This window comes from Plecotus auritus, assembly GCF_963455305.1.
Source record: "Plecotus auritus genome assembly, chromosome: 1".
Taxonomy (NCBI): Eukaryota; Metazoa; Chordata; class Mammalia; order Chiroptera; family Vespertilionidae; genus Plecotus; species Plecotus auritus.
This window is the reverse complement of record NC_137770.1, coordinates 212,811,219-212,831,317: the sequence shown is the minus strand read 5'-3', so window position 1 is coordinate 212,831,317 and position 20,099 is coordinate 212,811,219. Positions and strand designations below refer to the sequence as shown.

Below are 20,099 nucleotides of genomic sequence, written 5' to 3'. Positions count from 1 at the left end.
TCTTGCCTCATAAGGGTGTCTCCAGCACAGAAGTTCTCCCAGCGTAGACACAGCTGATCCTCACAGCCAACTGCCTGGAGGTCAATTCCTCCTAGTGATACCAACAACAATCAAGGCTTAACTACAACAAGGCTGAGCACACAGCCCACAAAGGGGTGCACCAAGAGTGTCCACCTCAAGTAATTGGGGAGGTTGAGCCACTGGGCCCTATAGGACACCTAGCACACAAAGCCACTCTATCAACTCAGGGAAGCAGCCAAAATGCGGAGACAAAGAAACAGGTCACAAATGAAACAAATGGAGGAAAGCAAACTACTGGATATAGAGTTCAAAACCACAGTTATAAGGTTTTTCAAGAATTTTCTAGAAAAGGCCGATAAATTTAGCGAGATCCTCGAGGATATGAAAAAAGACCAACTAGAAATTAAGCGTACACTGACTGAAATAAAAAATAATATACAGAGATCCAACAGTAGACTAGAGGATTGTAAGAATCAAGTCAAAGATTTGAAATACAAAGAAGCAAAAAACACTCAACTGGAAAAGCAAAAAGAAAAAAGAATCCAAAAATATGAAGATACTGTAAGGAGCCTTTGGGACAACTTCAAGCGTACCAACATCAGAATTATGGGGGTGCCAGAAGAAGAGAGAGAGCAAGATACTGAAAACCTATTTGAGGAAATACTGACAGAAAACTTCCCCCACCTGGTGAAAGAAATAGACTTACAAGTCCAGGAAGTGCACAGAACTCCAAACAAAAGGAATCCAAAGAGGACCACACCAAGACACATCATAATTAAGATGCCAAGAGCAAAAGACAAAAAGAGAATATTAAAAGCAGCAAGAGAAAAACAGTTAGTTACCTACAAGGGAGCACCCATACGACTGTCAGCTGATTTCTCAACAGAAACTATGCAGGCCAGATGGGAGTGGCAAGAAATATTCAAAGTGATGAATAGCAAGAACCTACAACCAAGATTACTCTACCCAGCAAAGCTATCATTCAGAATTGAAGGGCAGATAAAGAGCTTCACAGATAAGAAAAAGCTAAACCACCAAACCAGTATTATATGAAATGCTGAAAGGTATTCTTTAAGAAGAGGAAGAAGAAGAAAAAGGTAAAGATAAAAATTATGAACAACAAATATATATCTATTAACAAGTGAATCTAAAAACCAAGTGAATAAAAAATCTGATGAACAGAATAAACTGGTGAATATAATAGGATCAGGGGCATAGAAAGGGAGTGGACTGACAATTCTCGGTGGGGAAAGGCGTGTGGGAGGTGCGGGAAGAGACTGTACAAAAATCGTACACCTATGGATGAGGACAGTGGGGGGTGGTAAGGGCATGGGGTGGGTTGGGGTGGGAACTGGGTGGAGGGGAGCTATGTGGGGAAAAAAAGAGGAACAACTATAATAATCTGAACAATAAAGATTAAAAAAAAATCATAAAGTAAAAAAAAAAGAGAGAGAAAAAGCAAGGGTTCATATCAATGGTTCATATAGATAAGAAATAAATAACACCAGATTTTATTTCTATCCACTCTTTTAATAAGCGAGTTCATATTTGTTCTTATTTGTTAGACTTATTTTGTATTTTCTATGTATTATGCATTCTAGTTATTGTTTTTCTCGCCTCTTCTAGGCAGTAAACACTGCTACTTTATTCTTTTGTAACACTTTGCAGTTAAAAAAATTTTTTTCCCCCACAAGAATCCTGAGAAGTTGATAGTGTCAATATAATCAGCTAGATTACATTGAGAGAAATTATGTCACTTTCCCAAGTTTGTATGGTGGCTAAGTAGAAGAGCTGGTGCAACGAACATTTACTGAGTGTGACTGAGTGTGCACTCAAAATAGCACATTGCTCAAATAATGTATGCGGGTGAGCAAACGCCTGTGGCTGCTACATGGACAGTGAAATAGTTTACCTACTCAGTGTTTATACTTTAAAAAAAGACTGTGTAGAGAGTGTTTTTTAATGTTTTTGTTATTATTTTGATTATGATTATTATACTGCTTCTTGCTTTTGTTTTGGGTTAATTTGGTTTGATTTGATGAGGAAATCATGCTATCTCCATTTATCTATTCCTGTCCCCATGCTCTAAAAGATTTTTCTTAGGGAAGTGTGCTGTGCTTGATTGTAATGAAAGAAAATATTTTCTGACTATAAAGCAAAATAGTTGAGTGTTAAAGAGTATTTTTAATGAAAGAAAAAATTTTCTGAATTACCCCATCAATTCAGACCTGAAATCTTTTCCATAACTGTTGCTATATAAACATATATTTATTATTTTGCACCCAATGTGAAGATTTCAAAAACATTTTTAGCTATTGGGAAACCATAGGAGACTATCAATGAAAACATGGGACAGCAATGTAGTCCTCATTTAAAAAAAAATCTGCCTTTGATAGTTAAAATTCTTCAACCACATTCTTTTGTTTCTGTGAAAGATCATGACTAAACATTGTGAGGTTATGCAATACTCCCTACACAAGGGAAGCCTGTGTTAAGACGAGGCGATGTAGGCCGGAGATGTAGCTATGGTGACATAATGCACAATAAGTGAATGGAAAGGAGAGGTGTTAGATCTTCAACAGAATTGGCGAATGTTAATGAGATTGTTTCCAATTGAAATAAGAATCCCATTTAAGTATTTATAGGAATAAATTAGAAAACTTTTAATGCTCTTGTATAAAATGATACATTAAAAAACATTTTTAGCGGGTGAAGAAAAGGTCTCAAGGGAAATCTTGGCTTGGAAGTGATGATGGAAGCCAGAGTCTAACTTGCTTGAAAAGATCTATACTAATAAAAGGATAATATGCTAATAACATCGGGAGACCTTTCGGACAAAGCCATGGTGGCAGGGCCGAAGCAGAGGCGGTTAGGGGCAAGCAGGACGGCAGGGGTGGGCAGTTGGGTGCGAGCAGGCCGGCAGGGGGGCAGTTGGGGGCGAGCAGGCCAGCGGGTGGGGGCAGTTGGGGATGATCAGGTTGGCAAGGGGGGGCACTTAGGGGCGAGAAGGCTGGCAGGCAGAGTGGTTAGGGGCTATCAGGCAGGCAGGCAGGTGAGTGGTTAGGAGCCAGTGGTCCCGGATTGCGAGAGGGATGTCTGACTGCCAGTTTAGGCCTGATCCTTGTGGGGTCCTAGATTGGAGAGGGTGCAGGCTGTGCTGAGGGACAACCCCCCCCCGTGCACTAATTTCATGCACCGGGCCACTAGTTGATATATGATAAAATATTTTGTCTGCAACTCTTTTCCCCCCTGTATTGAGCCACCTCCTTGGAAAGTTAGCTCAGGCTATTTCACAGACTCATGCGGTACCTGAATAGTGAAGCCATTCTTCTATTGAATGAGGATGTAGATTCCCCCCTCCCCCCCCCCCCCCCCCGCTTAATTTTCTCTAGATATTAACAAGTATGGATTGGGGATAGCAGATCTCCAAATGTTTCACCACCAAATAATTTTTTAGTTATCTCTATCTACTACCAGAGTCATGGGGTTGGAAAGATTTTATTGTTGTTTACAAAACTACATTGGTTAATTTTTTAAAATTAAGGACACTTTGTATCTACTTTATTTCATTTGTTGTCTTTCTGTCCTGACATGAGAGCAAAGATTTTTGTCTGTTTTATTCCCCAAGGTACTCTTAGCCCTAGAACCCTACTTTGTACATAGTAAGTACTCAATAAATATCTATATATCTACATATATAAAAGCCTGAGTGACCATCCAACCGTCCAACCGTCCGATCGATAGCTATGATGTACACTGACCACCAGGGGGCAGACACTCAACACAGAGGCTGCTGAGCTGCGGTGACTTGGCAGCTGAGGTTCTCAGGTGACGCACCCGGAACCCAGAGAGAGGGAGCCCAATTCCAGGGTGCGTCACTCGAGAACCGCCCTCTTGCAATCTGAAACCACTCAGGGGATGTTGGAGAGCCAGTTTCGGCCTGATCCCCGCAGGCCAGGCTGAGGGACCCCACTGGTGCACGAATCCGTGCACTGGGCCTCTAGTTTATTGAATGAATGAACTAAAGCTCAGAGGATTTAATAACTTTCTCAGGGATAAGAAAATGGCACTTTAAGATAATAAAACCTAGAATCCCAGTGTTAGTACTGGAATAATAACCTCTTAGATGAAAATAATTGTTGGACTAAGTTTTCCTTGTCCCCAAGATTGATTGTTGCTGTCACCACACTGCCCTTAAGGGGAAATGTTCCTCTGTTAATACTGTGACCTGGCTGTGTGCATGGAATCCTTACTTGCAGTATGCTCCTGGTACAGTTAAGGCAAGGTGTTAAGGGGCAAATAAGTCACTAATAAAGGCGGAGGGACGATGCAAGTGAAATAAACAGGGAGAAACATGGAAATAGGTAATTTGATTGAGGAATTTTAGCTTGATCTTCAGGGTGGATGGCCCAGTTTTGTGAATGTGCAATCATGAGGATTCCTATTAATCCCTCTTTGCCTCTTCCCACTTTCTGAAAGGAACTTAATGATGCATCAATAACCATTTAATTAAGAAGGCCATATCGTGCCTTCCCAGTGTGGTTCAGTTGGTTGAGTGTCGTTCCATGCACCCAGTTCAATTCCTGATCAGGGCACATGCCCTGGTTGCAGGCTTGATCTCCAGTAGGGTGTGTGCAGGAGGCAGTTGATTGATGTTTCTCTCTTCCCCTTTCCCTTCTTCTCTCTCTAAAGTCAAACAAAAACATATTTAAAAAATAAAAATAAAAAAGTGGGCCTGCTTTTTAGTTAGTTCCTAATTGTGCAAAGCAATAAAGGGTTGCTATATATTGGGCCCTTTAAACTACAAGCAAGTACATAAATAATTATAATATGAACTACAGTAACATAGGTGTTGTATTAGTCTGCATAGTATAGGCAATGCTGCAGTAACAAGCCACAAAACTCTCAATGACAATGGAGTAAGAGTTTATTTCTCCCTCAGGTCACAGTCCACTGTGAGCTGGCTGGCTCTCCTCTGTCTTGTAGATATGCCATCTAGAATATGTGGCTTCCAGGGTCATTGCAACAGGGAAAGAGAGAAATGGAGGAGGCATACTACTTCTTAAGTACATTGCTCTGGAAGTGATACTGAACACTTGTGCTGAAGTAAGACATAACTAGGCACATGGCTCTAAGCTGCAAGGGAGGCTGGGAAATGTACAGGAACACATGGGTGTTTGGGGAACATAAACTATCTCTTCTATAAGTGGATTCAGAACAATCAGGAAGGTCCAAGGCAGCTGCATAGGGAAGAAAGTGGGGGGCGCGGGGGAAGAAGTGGTACCAAAAGTATATTTTGCCTATTTCATAGTTTTCCCAAAGTCAGACAATCCATTTGAAATTTATCTGCACAATCTCTTCAGAATCCAATGCCATAAAGCCATTTACAAATTACTTTAATATGTGAATTGAGGCTTTTTCCCATTAACAAGTGTGCAATTATTTTACCTGGGGTCTTTTGGAGACATTATGCTCTTGGTTTTATTACATATTTATTGTCTTTGTCTCATTATGTACTCTATATTATTAATAATTCTATAAGTGAGAATTTTGGGCCCACAATATTTTTAAATACTTTGAGCTCTTTAGCATTCTTCAAGTTACATTAAATAGGCCTGGCCAGTGTGGCTCAATGGTTGAGCATCAACCCATGAACCAGGTTATGGTTTGATTCCCGGTCGGAGCACATGCCTGGGTTTGGGATTCAATCCCCAGAAGGGGGCATGCAGGAGGCAGCTGATCATTGTTGATGTTTTTCTCTCATCAGTCTTTCTATCTATCCCTCTCCCTTCCTCTCTCTAAGATCAATAAAAAAATATTTTAAAAAATTACATCAAATAGGATATTGTTTTGTTCTCTCCCTCCTCAGATGGGATTTGTTTGAGTAGAAGTCATCTAATATAACCATATTTATTAAGTATTCTCTTTCAATTAATCAGCTGGTATTTGTTAGTTCTTTTTCTAGGAAGAGAATTCAAGAACTTTCTAAGCCTAAAAAACAGTGGGGAAGTCCAGATAGGTAAGGAAATATTATATAGTTTTGTTTGTGATGATGTATTCCTTACATTAAAGAGTAAGTATTCTTCCCTGCCCAATAACCCTGCATCCTAGGTGTATCCACCTCTCTTCTCAATTGGATCCATTGAACCAATTCTATCATCTCAATTGAGTCAACATGTGGAAGGCAAACCCCTAAATCAGTGGTTTTCAGACTTGTCTGCACATTAGAATCACCTGTAGACAAAAGACTTAGACAAAAGAAGATAGGCTAATAGCCAACAAGCACATGAAAAGATGGTCAATATTATTAGTTACCCAGGAAATGCAAATCACCACAATCATAACATTTCACATGAACTGCAATGGATAAAATAAAAAAGACTGAAAATAAAAAGTTTTGGAGAGATGTGATTACTAGAGGGACAAAAGTATATATATATATATATATATATATATATATATATATATATATATATATATCTGCACAAAGACTTCTACGTGAATGGTCACAGCCACTTCATAATAGCATCAATCTTAAAACAACTCAAATGTCCTTCAATAAGGGAAAAGACAAAGAACTTGTGACATATTCTTACAATAGAAAAGCAATGATAAAAATAACCTTACAACACATACAACATTGTGGATGGAGATGATATTAACCAATGTGATTGTTTGATATTGTATAATGAAATGTATAAATATTTGGAAGATCTGCATAACTCAGTGAAATGATACTTTTCAAATGACCAAAGAATGATATTTCAATGTCTTGAGCTGGTTTCATTATTGTTATTTTTGCTATTTCCTAGAGAAATAAAGCAAAATAAAACTTAAAAAAAAAAATAAAGTGAATTGATGTTTGGGTCCCAGACTTGCTTGGACTGGGGTGCACCATAGGTGTCAGAACTGTCAAGATCTCCCAGATAATTCTCATGGGCAAACAGGCTTCAGAACCACCATCCCTGGGTGCTACTGCACACGCCTTTGAAACTCTTGTGCCCATCCTCCAGGTTGCTGCTCTAACATCTGGTCCTGCTGTCTCTACGCCTTTGTCCAGAGCACACCTGTTCTCTGGATCCCCAACAGGCTGAACCCACTGTCTTTCCATCCTTGGCCATATGATTCCCCCTTTTCTTCGTTGACTCTGAAGAAAGCCTGAATTCCACCCCCTCTGTTTTTTTCTGATCTCCTATTGCTTTTGAAAAAATTAATAGACTTTATTTTAAAATTAGTTTTAGGCATACAGAAAAATTGAGTAAAAGTACAGAGAGAGTTTTTATATTACCACCCACTCGTCTAGTTTCCATTATTATTAACATCTTGTGTTAGTGTGGTACATTTGTTACAACTGATAAACAAATGTTGATATTATTATTAACTAATAATGTTAGGGTTCACTTTTAAGTTGTATAGTTCTATGGGTTTTGACAAGTGCATATTGTCATGTACCCACCATTACAGTATTATACAGAACTAGAGGCCCGGTGCACAAAATTCGTGCGGGGGGGCGGGCGGTCCCTCAGCCCAGCCTGCACCCTCTTCAATCTGGAACCCCTTGAGGGATGTCCGACTGCTGGTTTAGGCCTGATCCCGGGAATTGGGCCTAAAAACTGCTCCCCCCCGCCCCCCCGCTGGCCTGGTCACCCCCAACTGCCCCCCTTGCCAGTCTGGTCACCCCAGCAACCTGCTGTTCAGTCGTTTGGTCATCCCTCACTAGCCCCCTGCTGGCCTGGTCACCCTACGCAGCCTGCTGTTCAGTCGTTTGTTTGTCCTTCACCAACCCCCCTGCCAGCCTTGTCGCCCCATGCAGCCTGCTGTTTGGTCGTTACTGTGAGGGCGTCCTGACCAATTTGCATATTAACCTTTTATTAGTATAGATAGTTTCACTGCCCTAAGAATTACCTGTGCTCCACCTGTTCATTTCTTTCATTCTCTCTCCCCTCTCCAAACCCCTGGCAAACACTGATCTTGTTTCCTGTATGTATAGTTTTGCCTTTTCCAGAATGTTATAGTTATAATCAAACAGTGTGTAACCTTTTCTGACTGGCTTCTTTCACTCACTTAGCAATAGGCATTTAAAGTTCCTCCATGTCTTTTTTTTTTTTTTTTAAGATATATTTTATTGATTTGTTTACAGAGAGGAAGGGAGAGGGATAGAGAGTTAGAAACATCGATGAGAGAGAAACATCGATCAGCTGCCTCCTGCACACCTCCTACTGGGGATGTACCCGCAACCAAGGTACATGCCCTTGACTGGAATCGAACCTGGGACCTTCCAGTCCACAGGCCGACGCTCTATCCACTGAGCCAAACCGGTTAGGGCCCTCCATGTCTTTTTATGCCTTAATATTTATTTTTAGTGCTAATATTTCATTGTTTTGATGTACCAAAACATATCCATTCATGTATTGAAGGACATATTGGTTGCTTCCAATTTTTGGCAATTATGAATAAAGCTGCTTTAAACATTTGTGTGCAGGTTTTTGTGTATATATAAGTTTTCAACTCATTTAGCTAAATGCTTAAGAGTGCAAGTGCTGGATCATATGGTAAGAATATGTTCAGCTTCGTAAGAAACTGCCAAACTTTCTTCCTATATGTCTGTGCCATGTCCTCCAGCTATTAGTGAGAGTTCCTGTCCCTCCATATCTTCACCAGTATTTGGTGTTGTTAGTCTCTTGTATTTTAGCACTTCTAATAGGTGGGTAATAACATCTCATTGTTTTATTTGCAATTCATAATGAGAAGTTAGCATACTTTATGTTTATTCGCCATCTTTATATCTTCTTTGGTAAAGTGTCTGTTCATATCTTTTGCCCACTTTTTAAAAATATGTTTTTATTGATTCTTCTTTTATAGAGAGAGTAAGGGAGAGGGAAAGAGAAGCATTGATGTGAGAGAGAAATATCTACTGGCTGCCTCATGCACAATACACACCTCCTAGTGGGGATCCTGCAACCTGGGCACGTGCCCTGGCTGGGAATCAAAGCAGCACCTTCTGGGTGCATTGGATGATGCTCAACCAACTGAGCCACATGGGCCAGGGCTTGCCCACTTTTTAATTGGGATGTTTGTTTTCTATTGCTGAATTTTGAGAGTTCTTTTGTATTTCTTGAATACAAGTTCTTTTATCAGATGCTATTGACTGAATGTTTATGTCCTCTCAAAATTCATATTTTGAAATCTAATCCCCAATGTGATAGTATTTGAAGGTGAGGGTCTTGAAGAAGTGATTAAATCATGAGGGTGGAGTCCTCATGAATGGCGTTAGTGCCCTTATAAAAGAGGTTCTAGAGAGGTCCCTCACCACTTCCATCAAGTGAGAACACAAGCTTCTGCTTCAGCCTCTTATCTCCCCAATGTTTCTCTCCTCTCTAATCTGTTTCACATCACCATCAGGTGAATTTCCAGTTTTCACCGTTTGTTCGTTCATCAAACCAGGATTCAGCATCTACTGTGTTCAGCACTAAACTATGCAAGGGGAAATCTCCAAAAGATTAAGACACAATCTCTCTGCTGGAAAAAGATATAGAGATATGGAGACGAAGGGGCTCCTTGTCAAAATTGTGGAGGGCCATGTAAGCCACTGTAAGGAGTTGGGACTTGATTCTAAAGCAAATGGAAACCTTTGAGGTATCTCAAACAAGAGGATGACTTGGTCAGATGGGAGTTGAGGAAGATCACTCTGGCAATGGTGCCTCTTGCACGCCCCACACTAGGGATAGTGCAGGCAACCTGAGCATGTGCCCTGATCAGGAATTGAACCGTGACCTCCTGGTTCATAGGTCGATGATGTTCAATCACTGAGCCATGCCGGCCGGGCATTACTCTTATTTTTTTTTCTGCCTGGTACAGTTCATCACCCAAAGTGAGAGCACAACGTAGAGAAGTGGCATGACCATTTTATGTCGACTTGACGATAAATGGCAGCAGTGTTAATTACATTATGGCAGAAACAGAACTGTCTACCTCTAACAGGTTCATTTTTGGTCACTCCATTTTAAGACAGCAGATAAAACAGTCTGATTTTATTTTTATTTCAACTGACATGAGTAGTTTATCTACTTCTGATGCCTGGGATAGTTCTTAAACTGAAGTAACATCAAGAGAGAGGCAACCTAAGATGTCATTAGCAGTGAATTTCTTTCCATTTTATTTTTCTGCTTTTTAACAGAAAGCTGTCTTGGGGAAATCAAGATCCTATTCGCCCTATTTGCCGTAGTGCTTTGAAGAGTCAGCTGACCAAAAGACTTGAGAGCCTTGCCCAGCCCAAGGAGGTCTCCCACAGATACGTACCTAACAGGTTAGTATTGCATGATGGTGGTTTATTTTATCAGGAGTCTCTAGGAAAATGAACACTGAACCCAGCGCTTTTATCTAAAGCCATAAATAGTCTTGTAGTCAAAATTTATTGAGGATTAGGGATTTTATATGTTTCCAATCTGATGCTACAGTACAACTTTTTCAGAGCAGGATCTAATAGTTAGCTATTCAGACGTGTATTATATCTTATAATGCTTTGATATACCAGAATGTTGAATAATTGAGTTATGTCTCTGGTGTCCTCTCATCTTCCTTTTTGTATCTCTCATCCGCCACTTGGGCCTCTGCCCTTTGCCCTCCTCTGCAAAACACCTTGCTTTTGTGCTGCTCATTGGCTACCTAATAACTCCTTCCTTCCACTCTTTTTCTGACTCTGATCTCTCTGAAGTGCCCCATTGTTCAAAACCACCCCTTCCTTCTCTAGCTCCAATTCCTAAACAGAACTGCCATTTCCTGCAAAAGGCTAGTCCCAGGTAAGTGCAGGAGGTTCCCTCCTGTGTGAGTTTGGCTGGGCATGCATGTGGTGAGGGTGGCTGAGTCAGTGCAGCCAGGCAGTGGAGCGTGGGCAGGGCAGTCTCAAGCCCTCTGAAAGCAGAAGTGAGGTGTATGGACAGGCCTCAAGGCTGGGTGGTCACAAGCAAAGGAGGGAGATACAGGCTTACACACATACCCAGGCCTACATTAGCAACCGGCAGGCAGCCTGGGCAGATGGGGCAGGTCCACATCCATGAAGATGTTAAAGAAGCAGAGGCCTTTTGGAAAATAACAGAAGCAGAAGTGGGACTGCAATCTGAGTTAACAACAGGTCCAAAGTAGCCAATATCACTTCCTTTTCCACGGATGAAGAACAATAATATTATTTATCCCAAATACAATCTTAGTTTACAAAACCCAATACTGTTGAAATAATCTACATACCACGATCAAGTAGAATTTATTCCTAAACTCAGAGTTCTTTTTTCACAAAGAAAAACATCAATGCAATTCATTCTACTAACTAACAATATAGTAAAAATATTTAAATGATCTATATAGATGTTAATTAAATTGTTTTGTTTTAAAGCAGCACATTTTCTCTCTTAATTAGTTTATATTTGGGTCTATTTTAAAGATGCAATTTATTTACTGTCTGCTAGGAATTGTCTGCTAGGAATAGGGTATTAGAAGGCAGCTGAAAACTCGATGGCTGTAACCATTTCTAATTTCTTCCCATGTAGATAATAGCTCAGCAGTAAAGGGGTAAACTGTCATACCCACTCCCCTAGACCTGGGGGTACCAATGTTTGAATTCAAGTGGTCATTTGAATTTATGCTTACTTCACTCACTCCTTTTCTCTCCACAATGTGCAGGCCTCAATATTACTACAACTGCGGTAGAGGGTCTGCAATCTGGGATATCCCGTCTCTCGTACTGATAAGAAAACCTTCCAGAAGGATCCAGAGGCTGTCACAGCCTAACAGATTCAGGAGAATACAGATAATGAATAGGTAGAGTACCTGAGACCCTCTGTGTATTCTAATCTAATTTGGTTAAATGTTGTTCTTCTTTTAGTGTGTGCAGGTCCCTTGTGTTTCAAAGGACCAGGGTACAAAAATCAAATATTTTCAGCAACTGTAGGTGATCAGAAGATCTCCATCAGTAATTACATTCGACTCAAATATGGTGAAGCTAAAATTCACACTAAACGTAATCACTGTCTGCCAATTAAAAGGAAATATGCAAATGAAACGTTATAGGTTTTTAAAACTTGGTATTCTCTTATGCCTCTGGGATTTGGCACATGATCCCCCGTTTGCTTTGAATGCTGACTTTCTCCTGCCTTTAAAAGACAGCTTAGTGATATCTTCCACAAGGGAGCTAAGATTGTGACGTGGTTGTTGGGAAAATTCTAGGTTACATTAGTGCAATATGTACAGTGCATAATTACAGGAAGGTGATAGAACTAATGTGCACTACTGTGTCAGAACACATTAGGTATATGTGTCCAATTATGGATGCTATGCCTTAGGGTGGGGGGCTGGGTGAAAAAGGTGAAGGGATTAACAAGTACTAATTGGCAGTCACAAAATCGTCCTGCGGATGTAAAATACAGCCTAGGGAGTATAATCAATAACATTGCAATAACTGTGTATGCTGCCAGGTGGGTACTTGAAATATCAGAGGGACCACCTTGCAAAGTATATGGTTGTCTAACCACTATGCTGTACACCCGAAACTAATAATAATATTGAATGTAAACTGTAATTGAAAAATAAAAAAGAAACATAATACATTTGAGTCTGTTCAGAAGGAGATAAATGAGATGTTGAGCTTCTGAAAACTATGTTATAGGAAAAATAGTTCAGAGAAATGGCATGTTTAGCTTAGAGAAGAGAGCAAGGACGCAGTGAAAGTTCCGTGTGAAAGGTCAGCACTGAAGGAGGCAGAGGAGGTGGAAGTAACATTACTTTCTGCTGATCCTAGAACTAGATATTGAACAAGGTGTTTACAGAGTAGCCGACGTCAGCTAAGTGTAGGAAACTCTTCCTGACTAGCGATCCAGTAGTGGACAGTTTTATCTGGAAAACTCAACTGTCATCTCCATTCCCAATTCTGAACGTGTTCAAGCATAAGCTAGAATGATCACTCTATGTCGGTTTTAGTTAAGAGTCCTGCAGTCAGAGAGGTTGAAATGGACAACTTAAATCTTTTTCCATCATAGAATCCAGAAAAACAGGCTCAAGTCCTCCCACAAAATTTCTTTATTTGCTTATTTATCAGTGCATTTGACAAAATCTGCTAATTTAGTTAAAATATATATGTGAATTTGTAGTTATATATCTACATTTATAAACCAGAGGAATACTTCCTTTGTCTGTCACCACTTTTTTTAAAAAAAAAAAAAAATATATATATATATTTATTGATTTCAGAGAGGAAGGGAGAGGGAGAGAAAGATAGAAACATCAACAGTGAGAGAGAATCATTGATCAGCTGCCTCCTGCATGTCCCCTGCTGGGGATCAAGCTGGCAACCTAGGCATATGCCCTTGACTGAAATCAAACCTGAGACCCTCCAGTCCACAGGCCAATGCTCTATCCACTGAGCCAAACCAGCTAGGGCTGCCACTTAAAAAAAATATATCTATATAAATATATATATATATGTATATATATATATATATATATATATATATATATATACACATATATATATATATATTTATATATATATTCCCTTAAATATATATATATATTTATATATAAATTCCCTTCCTTCCTGAATCAATATATATATATATATATATATATATATATATATATATTGATTTCAGGAAGGAAGGGAATTGAGCCAGTACCTCCTGGTTCATAGGTCAATGCTCAACCACTGAACCACACTGGCTGGGCTGTCACTGCTTTTTGAGACCCCTGAATTTTTTTTTTTTTTTAATAAATCTTTATTCAGATTATTACAATTATTTCTCCTTTTTCCCCCCATAGCTCCCCTCCACCCATTTCCCACCCCACCTTCTGCCCTTTCCTCCCCCCCACTGTCCTCATCCATAGGTGTATGATTTTTGTCCATTCTCTTCATGAACCCCCCCATACCCCTTTCCCCCTGAGAATTATCAGTCCACTCCCTTTCTATGCCCCTGATTCTATTATATTCACCAGATTATTCTGTTCCTCAGGTTTTTAATTCACTTGATTTTTAGGTTCGCTTGTTGATAGATATGTATTTGTTGTTCATAATTTTCTTTACTTTTTTCTTCTTCCTCTTCTTTAAGAATACCTTTCAGCATTTCATATAATACTGGTTTGGTGGTGATGAACTCCTTCAGCTTTTTCTTATCTGTGAAGCTCTTTATCTGCCCTTCAATTCTGAATGATAGCTTTGCTGGGTAGAGTAATCTTGGTTGTAGGTTCTTGCTATTCATCACATTGAAAATTTCTTGCCACTCCCGTCTGGCCTGCATAGTTTCTGTTGAGAAGTCAGCTGACAGTCGTATGGGTGCTCCCTTGTAGGTAATTAACTGTTTTTCTCTTGCTGCTTTTAATATTCTCTCTTTGTCTTTTGCTCTTGGCATTTTAATTATGATGTGTCTTGGTGTGGTCCTCTTTGGATTCCTTTTGTTTGGGGTTCTGTGGGCTTCCTGGACTTGTAAGTCTATTTCTTTCACCAGGTGGGGGAAGTTTTCGGTCATTATTTCTTCAAATAGGTTTTCAGTATCTTGCTCTCTCTCTTCTTCTGGCACCCCCATAATTCTGATGTTGGTACGCTTGAAGTTGTCCCAGAGTCTTCTTACATTATCTTCAACTTTTTGGATTTTTTTTTTTTTGCTTTTTGCTTTTTCGGTTGAGTGTTTTTTGCTTCTTTGTATTTCAATTCTTTGACTTGATTCTTGGGTTCCTCTATTCTGTTTCTGGGTCTCTGTATAATATTTTTTATTTCAGTCAGTGTATGTTTAATTTCTAGTTGGTCCTTTTTCATATCTTCGAGGGTCTCGTTATATTTATCGGCCTTTTCTAGGATATTCTTAAAAAGTCTTATAACCGTGGTTTTGAATTCTATATCCAGTCGTTTGTTTTCCTCCATTTCTTTCTTTTGTGATCTGATTCTTTGACCCCGCATTTTCACTGATTCCCTGAGTTGGTAAGGTAGATATTTGTGCTAGGTTTCCAATATGGCCCAGTAGGTCTGCTTCCCCAGTTAACCTGAGGTTGACACTCTTGGTGCACCCCTTTGTGGACTGTGTGTACAGCCTTGTTGTAATTAAGTCTTTATTGTTGTTGGTATCACTGGGAAGAATTCACCTCCGGGCCAGTTGGCTGTAAGGATCAGCTGTGTCTATGCTGGGAGAAGTTCGGTGCTGGAGACAGCCTTATAGGATTAGACTTGCCAAATTGCAATAGCCTCTGTGCTCAGCTTGGATGGGGTGGAGTCTCAGTTTTGGCTTCCTGTCAGCCTTGCCCTTGCACGCATGTGCGCTTTCAGTCCTCCGCCTTCCCCAGCTCGAGTCTCCGCCTGAGAGTCCAGACTCCCCCCACAAGAGCGTGGGTCCCCAGGGGCTCGCCTGGAACTGGGGTTCACTGCAGTCAGAACTGGGGCTCAGTGCAGTCAGAATCCTCTGACTCCCTTCCACTAGGGAAAGCCTGTGGCAACTTCCGCAGCCTTTGTGCGCACTGGCGCGTGCACGCGCGCGGGCACTTTCAGTCCTCCGCCTTCCCCGGCTCCCGAGTCTCCGCCCGAGAGTCCAGACTCCCCCCGTAAGAGCGTGGGTCCCCAGGGGTTTGCCCGGAACTGGGGTTCAGTGCTGTCAGAACTGGGGTTCAGTGCGGTCGGAAGCTTCCTTCCCCCTTCCGCCAGAGAAAGTCAGCCAGGCTCTCAGCCGCCCTTCCTCTCTGCGCGCACAAAGCCCCTTTGCCGTACCTCCAATTCTCTGTGAGCTTTCCTCTTTCCTTCTAGTTGTAGAATTTTCACTCAGCCAGCTTTCCTGTGGTTCTGGATAGTGTCCGTTCTGTCTTTTAGTTGTAGTTTTGAAATTGTTGTGCGAGGCAGCAGTTTAGGTGTTTACCTATGTCGCCATCTTGGTTTCTCCTCCGAGACCCCTGAGTTTGATGTTTCATATAAGTAAAACCTTCTTGAGTGTTAAAACTTCCTGTATTTAAAAAAAATTATGGCCCTAGCTGGTTTGGCTCAGTGGATAGAGCGTTGGCCTGCAGACTGAAGGGTTCCAGGTTCGATTCCAGTCAAGGGCCCATGCCAGGGTTGCTGGCTCAATCCCCAGGAGGGGACGTGCAGGAGGCAGCCGATCAATGACAATCTCTCTCTCATCATTGATGTTTCTACCTCTCTCTCCCTCTCCCTTCCTCTCTGAAACCAATAAAAAAACAGATTAAAAAAAGTTTATGTCTCCCCACTCTCCTAAGCAGATCCTTCTGCTACTGAACAATATGCAAGCATTGTTCACTGGCTTGAGATCTTTATTATGAACATCAACTAGGAAATAATACTTTAATACAGAAAACCTCTTAGGAACTGTCTGAGTATGAAGCACAGTTTTGCTTTAAGTGAAGTAGTCTGACCTCTGTGCTTTTAGTTTAGGAGATATTTGCCTCTCAGAGTTTTCCTGTCATTTCTCTGTTTACTAGGGGAAGAGTTTTTAACCAGGCTCTTTTCTGAGATCCTGCAAACAGATAAGCAAGCTTCTCAGAATTGTGTGAGGGAAGGAAAGCAAATGCTTAGTGAAAACAGAGGAAATCTTAAGGAATCCACGTAATACTAGTACAACGAGTAATAATGTTAAAGCTGCAAGTCTCAAGCAACCAGTGGATCATGAAATTAATCCCAGCTTTTTTTTAAAAATTAAATTAAAAAAATTATAATACATTGCCTAAGACAAGCATTGTTTCATGATAATTTTGTTTCAGATATAGAGATTTACATATACTGTATCACAATATAAAATGTACTTCTTACTGTAGATTAAAGTAAAAAATTTCTAGAAACACCAGTCTGCTAGAAAGAGCACTAACGATTATGGGAAAAGATGCTCCAAAGGTAGAAACAATATATATAATTGTGTGGAGGTTGATTATAGCAATGAAAAATGCAGTTATTGTTTCTCTAATGATAATATTTTACATTCCATTTGCATACAGGTCCCTCAGTGATTACTTACCAAGAGATTCTCTTCCATTCTGTGCTCCTTCTCCCCGGATATTACGACTCTCAATAGCCAAAGGCCTAAGTCCAGACTATGTTCCTCCAAAAGATGTAAGTGGGTCCATGAGAAAGAACCATTTCCTGACTGACTTAGTAACATGAAATATGTTGGTAACTGTAACATGCTCCCCTTTTATTTCTAGGTGTGTGTTTTCATATTCTTCTCTCATCAAATGAACTTTTCTGACTGCCTCCCTGTGCCTTATGTATCAGTTGGGTTTGATCAGAGAAGCAGAACCACCATGAGTAATACAGAATTTGACCTTAAGCTACGTGGGAGAGGATAGAGAAATCTATGAAAGGCTGTTAATGGCACCTGGAACTTGGGTCTGGTTATAGATCTAGAAGCAGTGAGAGACAGAGGTAGGCCAGCAGTTCCCTGAAAGGCTTTTACTTCAGGGGACGCCATTACAGGTCCTACCAGCAAGGGGAGTCTAACCTTCCCAGGCAGGGGAGGAAGGGCTGATTCTATTGGTGAGGAAGGCTCAGCGGCATTTAGGGTTTAAAACCCCCAGCCCTATTGGACTCTGCACATATGTCCCTATTCCAATTTTTAAGGTTCCATTTCTTCCTGATCATTACCCTAACTTTAATATAGGAGACCATACAAGTTTGAGAATTCAATTTGCACTGTAATTCACCCACGTGTAGAATTCGACTTTGAGTTTGATTTTCAGCCATGTAACCAGAGAAGATAGGGTTTTTATTAAGTAAGCCACAGAAACTTTCTGGTTACTTACCCACACCCTCAGGTGGGAATGGAAAGGCTTCAGCTGATCATCTCTTTCCTCAAGTGCACTTAGAAGCAACCAACTAACCCCACTATACTTTTTTATTTTACTAAAATGGTCTCTGCTACGTGGTCACTCAAAGTCTTGTTTGTAGAGAGCGCCTGGGAAGGCACATGGGCATTTCTTTAATTATTGTCAGCTGAATCCTGGAGGTTGGCAAAGCCACGCCCTGGAAACACGCTTTGCCAAAAGGCAAAAGTGTTGTCAGCTTGACCTTCAGCCTAGGTGCCAGGGGGTGGGTTTTGTTATTTAAATCCAGTCAAGCACCAGGAATGAATGCGACTCAGGCCCACCCAAGAATGCACATAATCTCTTTGTCTTGACTTTTAGTAAAACTTCCTGTTTTTTTGCAGTATAAAATAAATACGCTGGATTGGCTCAGGGTCACTGTTCCTGTTCCTGTCCATGTCAGAGGACAGTGGTCCTACCTGGCCCCAGCTTTTTCCTTCTATCTCTGTGTCTGTCTCTTTCTTTCATTTTCTCAATCCCCAGACACCCCTACTCAGGAACCAGACTGCTCTCTCGCCTCGCTGGACGTGGAAAAGAGAGAAATATTCACACTTGTTCTTTGTTTTGCCACCATATACCATGGACTATCATGTCTTTTTTTTTTAAATCACTGGCAAGAGGTTTTAATACCTTTTAATCTAATCAGCTCAGAAAACAAATGACAGATTAACTAAAACCGATGTAGAGAATCCATCTTTAAAGTTCTGATCTGGTTACCTGTTGCTTCTAACAAACCACCCCAAAAACTTCGTGACATAAGACCACCACCATTTCATTGCGCTCAAGAATTTGATGGGTCAGAAGTTCTGACAGGGCAAGCAGGCTCGTCTCTGCTCCGTGATGTCTGGGGTCTCAGCTGGGATATTTCTAATGGCTCAAGTGCCTGAAATGGTAGGGCTGGAATCATCTGAAGGCTCCTTCACACCTGTCTTAGTCATCTCAAGCTGCTATGACAAAATACCCGAGACTGGGTGGCTTAAACAACAGTTATGGAGGCTGAGAAGTCCAAGATCAAGGTGCCAGTGGATTCTCTTCTTGACGAGGGCCCTCCCCCAGGTGTAGCAACCACCTTGTGTGCACACAGAGTTCTGATCTCTCTTCTTCCTCTTAGAAGGACCCTAAACCCATTATGAGGGTTCCACCTTCAAGACCTTATCTAAACCTAATTATCTTCTTAAGACCCCACTCCTAGTAACATTACATTTGAGGGTAAGGTTTCAATTGAATTCAGGGTAGGGGGGAGGACATAAACATTTAGTCCATAAAAATACATATTTGGCCCAGCCTGTGTGGCTCAGTTGGTTGAGCATCATCCCATGAACCAGGAGGTCACAGTTCAATTCCCAGTCAGGGAACATGCCCAGGATGCAGGCTTGATCCCCTATAGGGGGCATTCAGGAGGCAGCTGATCATTGATTCTCTCTCACTGATGTTTCTCTCTCTCCCTCTCCCTTTCTCTTTGAACTCAATTTAAAAAATAAAACAAACAAACAAACCTATTTGTGGTCCCTAGGCTGGGATGACTTGAAGGCTAGACTCAGTTGGGAATCCTCCTATCTAATGAAAGAGTAATATGCAAATTAACCATCACTCTGCTACACCCACTAGCCACGCCCACTAGCCAATCGGGAGCGAGCATGCAAATTAACCCCAACCAAGATGGCTGCAGCCACAGAGAGAGCAGGAGGGAGGCTTGGGTTTCCCCAGCGATGGAGGAAGCCAAGCTTTCCGCACACCCTGGCAGGCCCAGGCCTCCGCTTAAGGCTAAAAAGTTTCAATTATAAAAGATAAATAAATCCCAACAGAAATGGCTGCCACCAGGGAGGGAGCAGAAGGCTTGGCTTCACTCCAGGCTACAAAGTTTCAATTGTAGAAGATAAATAAATCCCAGATACCAGGGCTTCCACTTGGGTCACCTGCAAACCACCACAGGCCCCTCACCTAGGCCGCCCCACTCCCCAAGGGAACCCTCACCCTGATCTGGGACACCCTTCAGGGCAAACCAGCTGGCCCCCACCCCTGCATCAGTCCTCTATTCTATCTAATAAAAGAATAATATGCAGATTGACCATCACTCCAACACACAAGATGGTTGCCCCCATGTGGTCAAAGATCCTGCCCCCATGTGGACACAAGATGGCCACCACAAGATGGCCAGCAGGGGAGGGCAGTTGGGAGGGACCAGGCCTGCAAGGGAGGGCAGTTGTGGGCGATCAGCAGGGGAGGGCAGTTAAGGGTGACCAGGC

General features: G+C 41.3%; 1 protein-coding gene across 1 annotated transcript in view; it reads left to right on the top strand.

The window, feature by feature from the left end:
* Positions 1–20,099, top strand: part of SPMAP2L (sperm microtubule associated protein 2 like) — a gene marked incomplete at both ends in the record, with an annotated part of 53,699 nt that overhangs the window by 20,291 nt on the left and 13,309 nt on the right. Inside the window, 4 exons of the mRNA XM_080655955.1 lie at positions 5,961–6,040; positions 10,199–10,327; positions 11,698–11,835; positions 16,990–17,104. Of these exons, the coding sequence (XP_080512081.1) occupies positions 5,961–6,040; positions 10,199–10,327; positions 11,698–11,835; positions 16,990–17,104 (462 nt within the window). The remainder of the gene's footprint in view (positions 1–5,960; positions 6,041–10,198; positions 10,328–11,697; positions 11,836–16,989; positions 17,105–20,099) is intronic.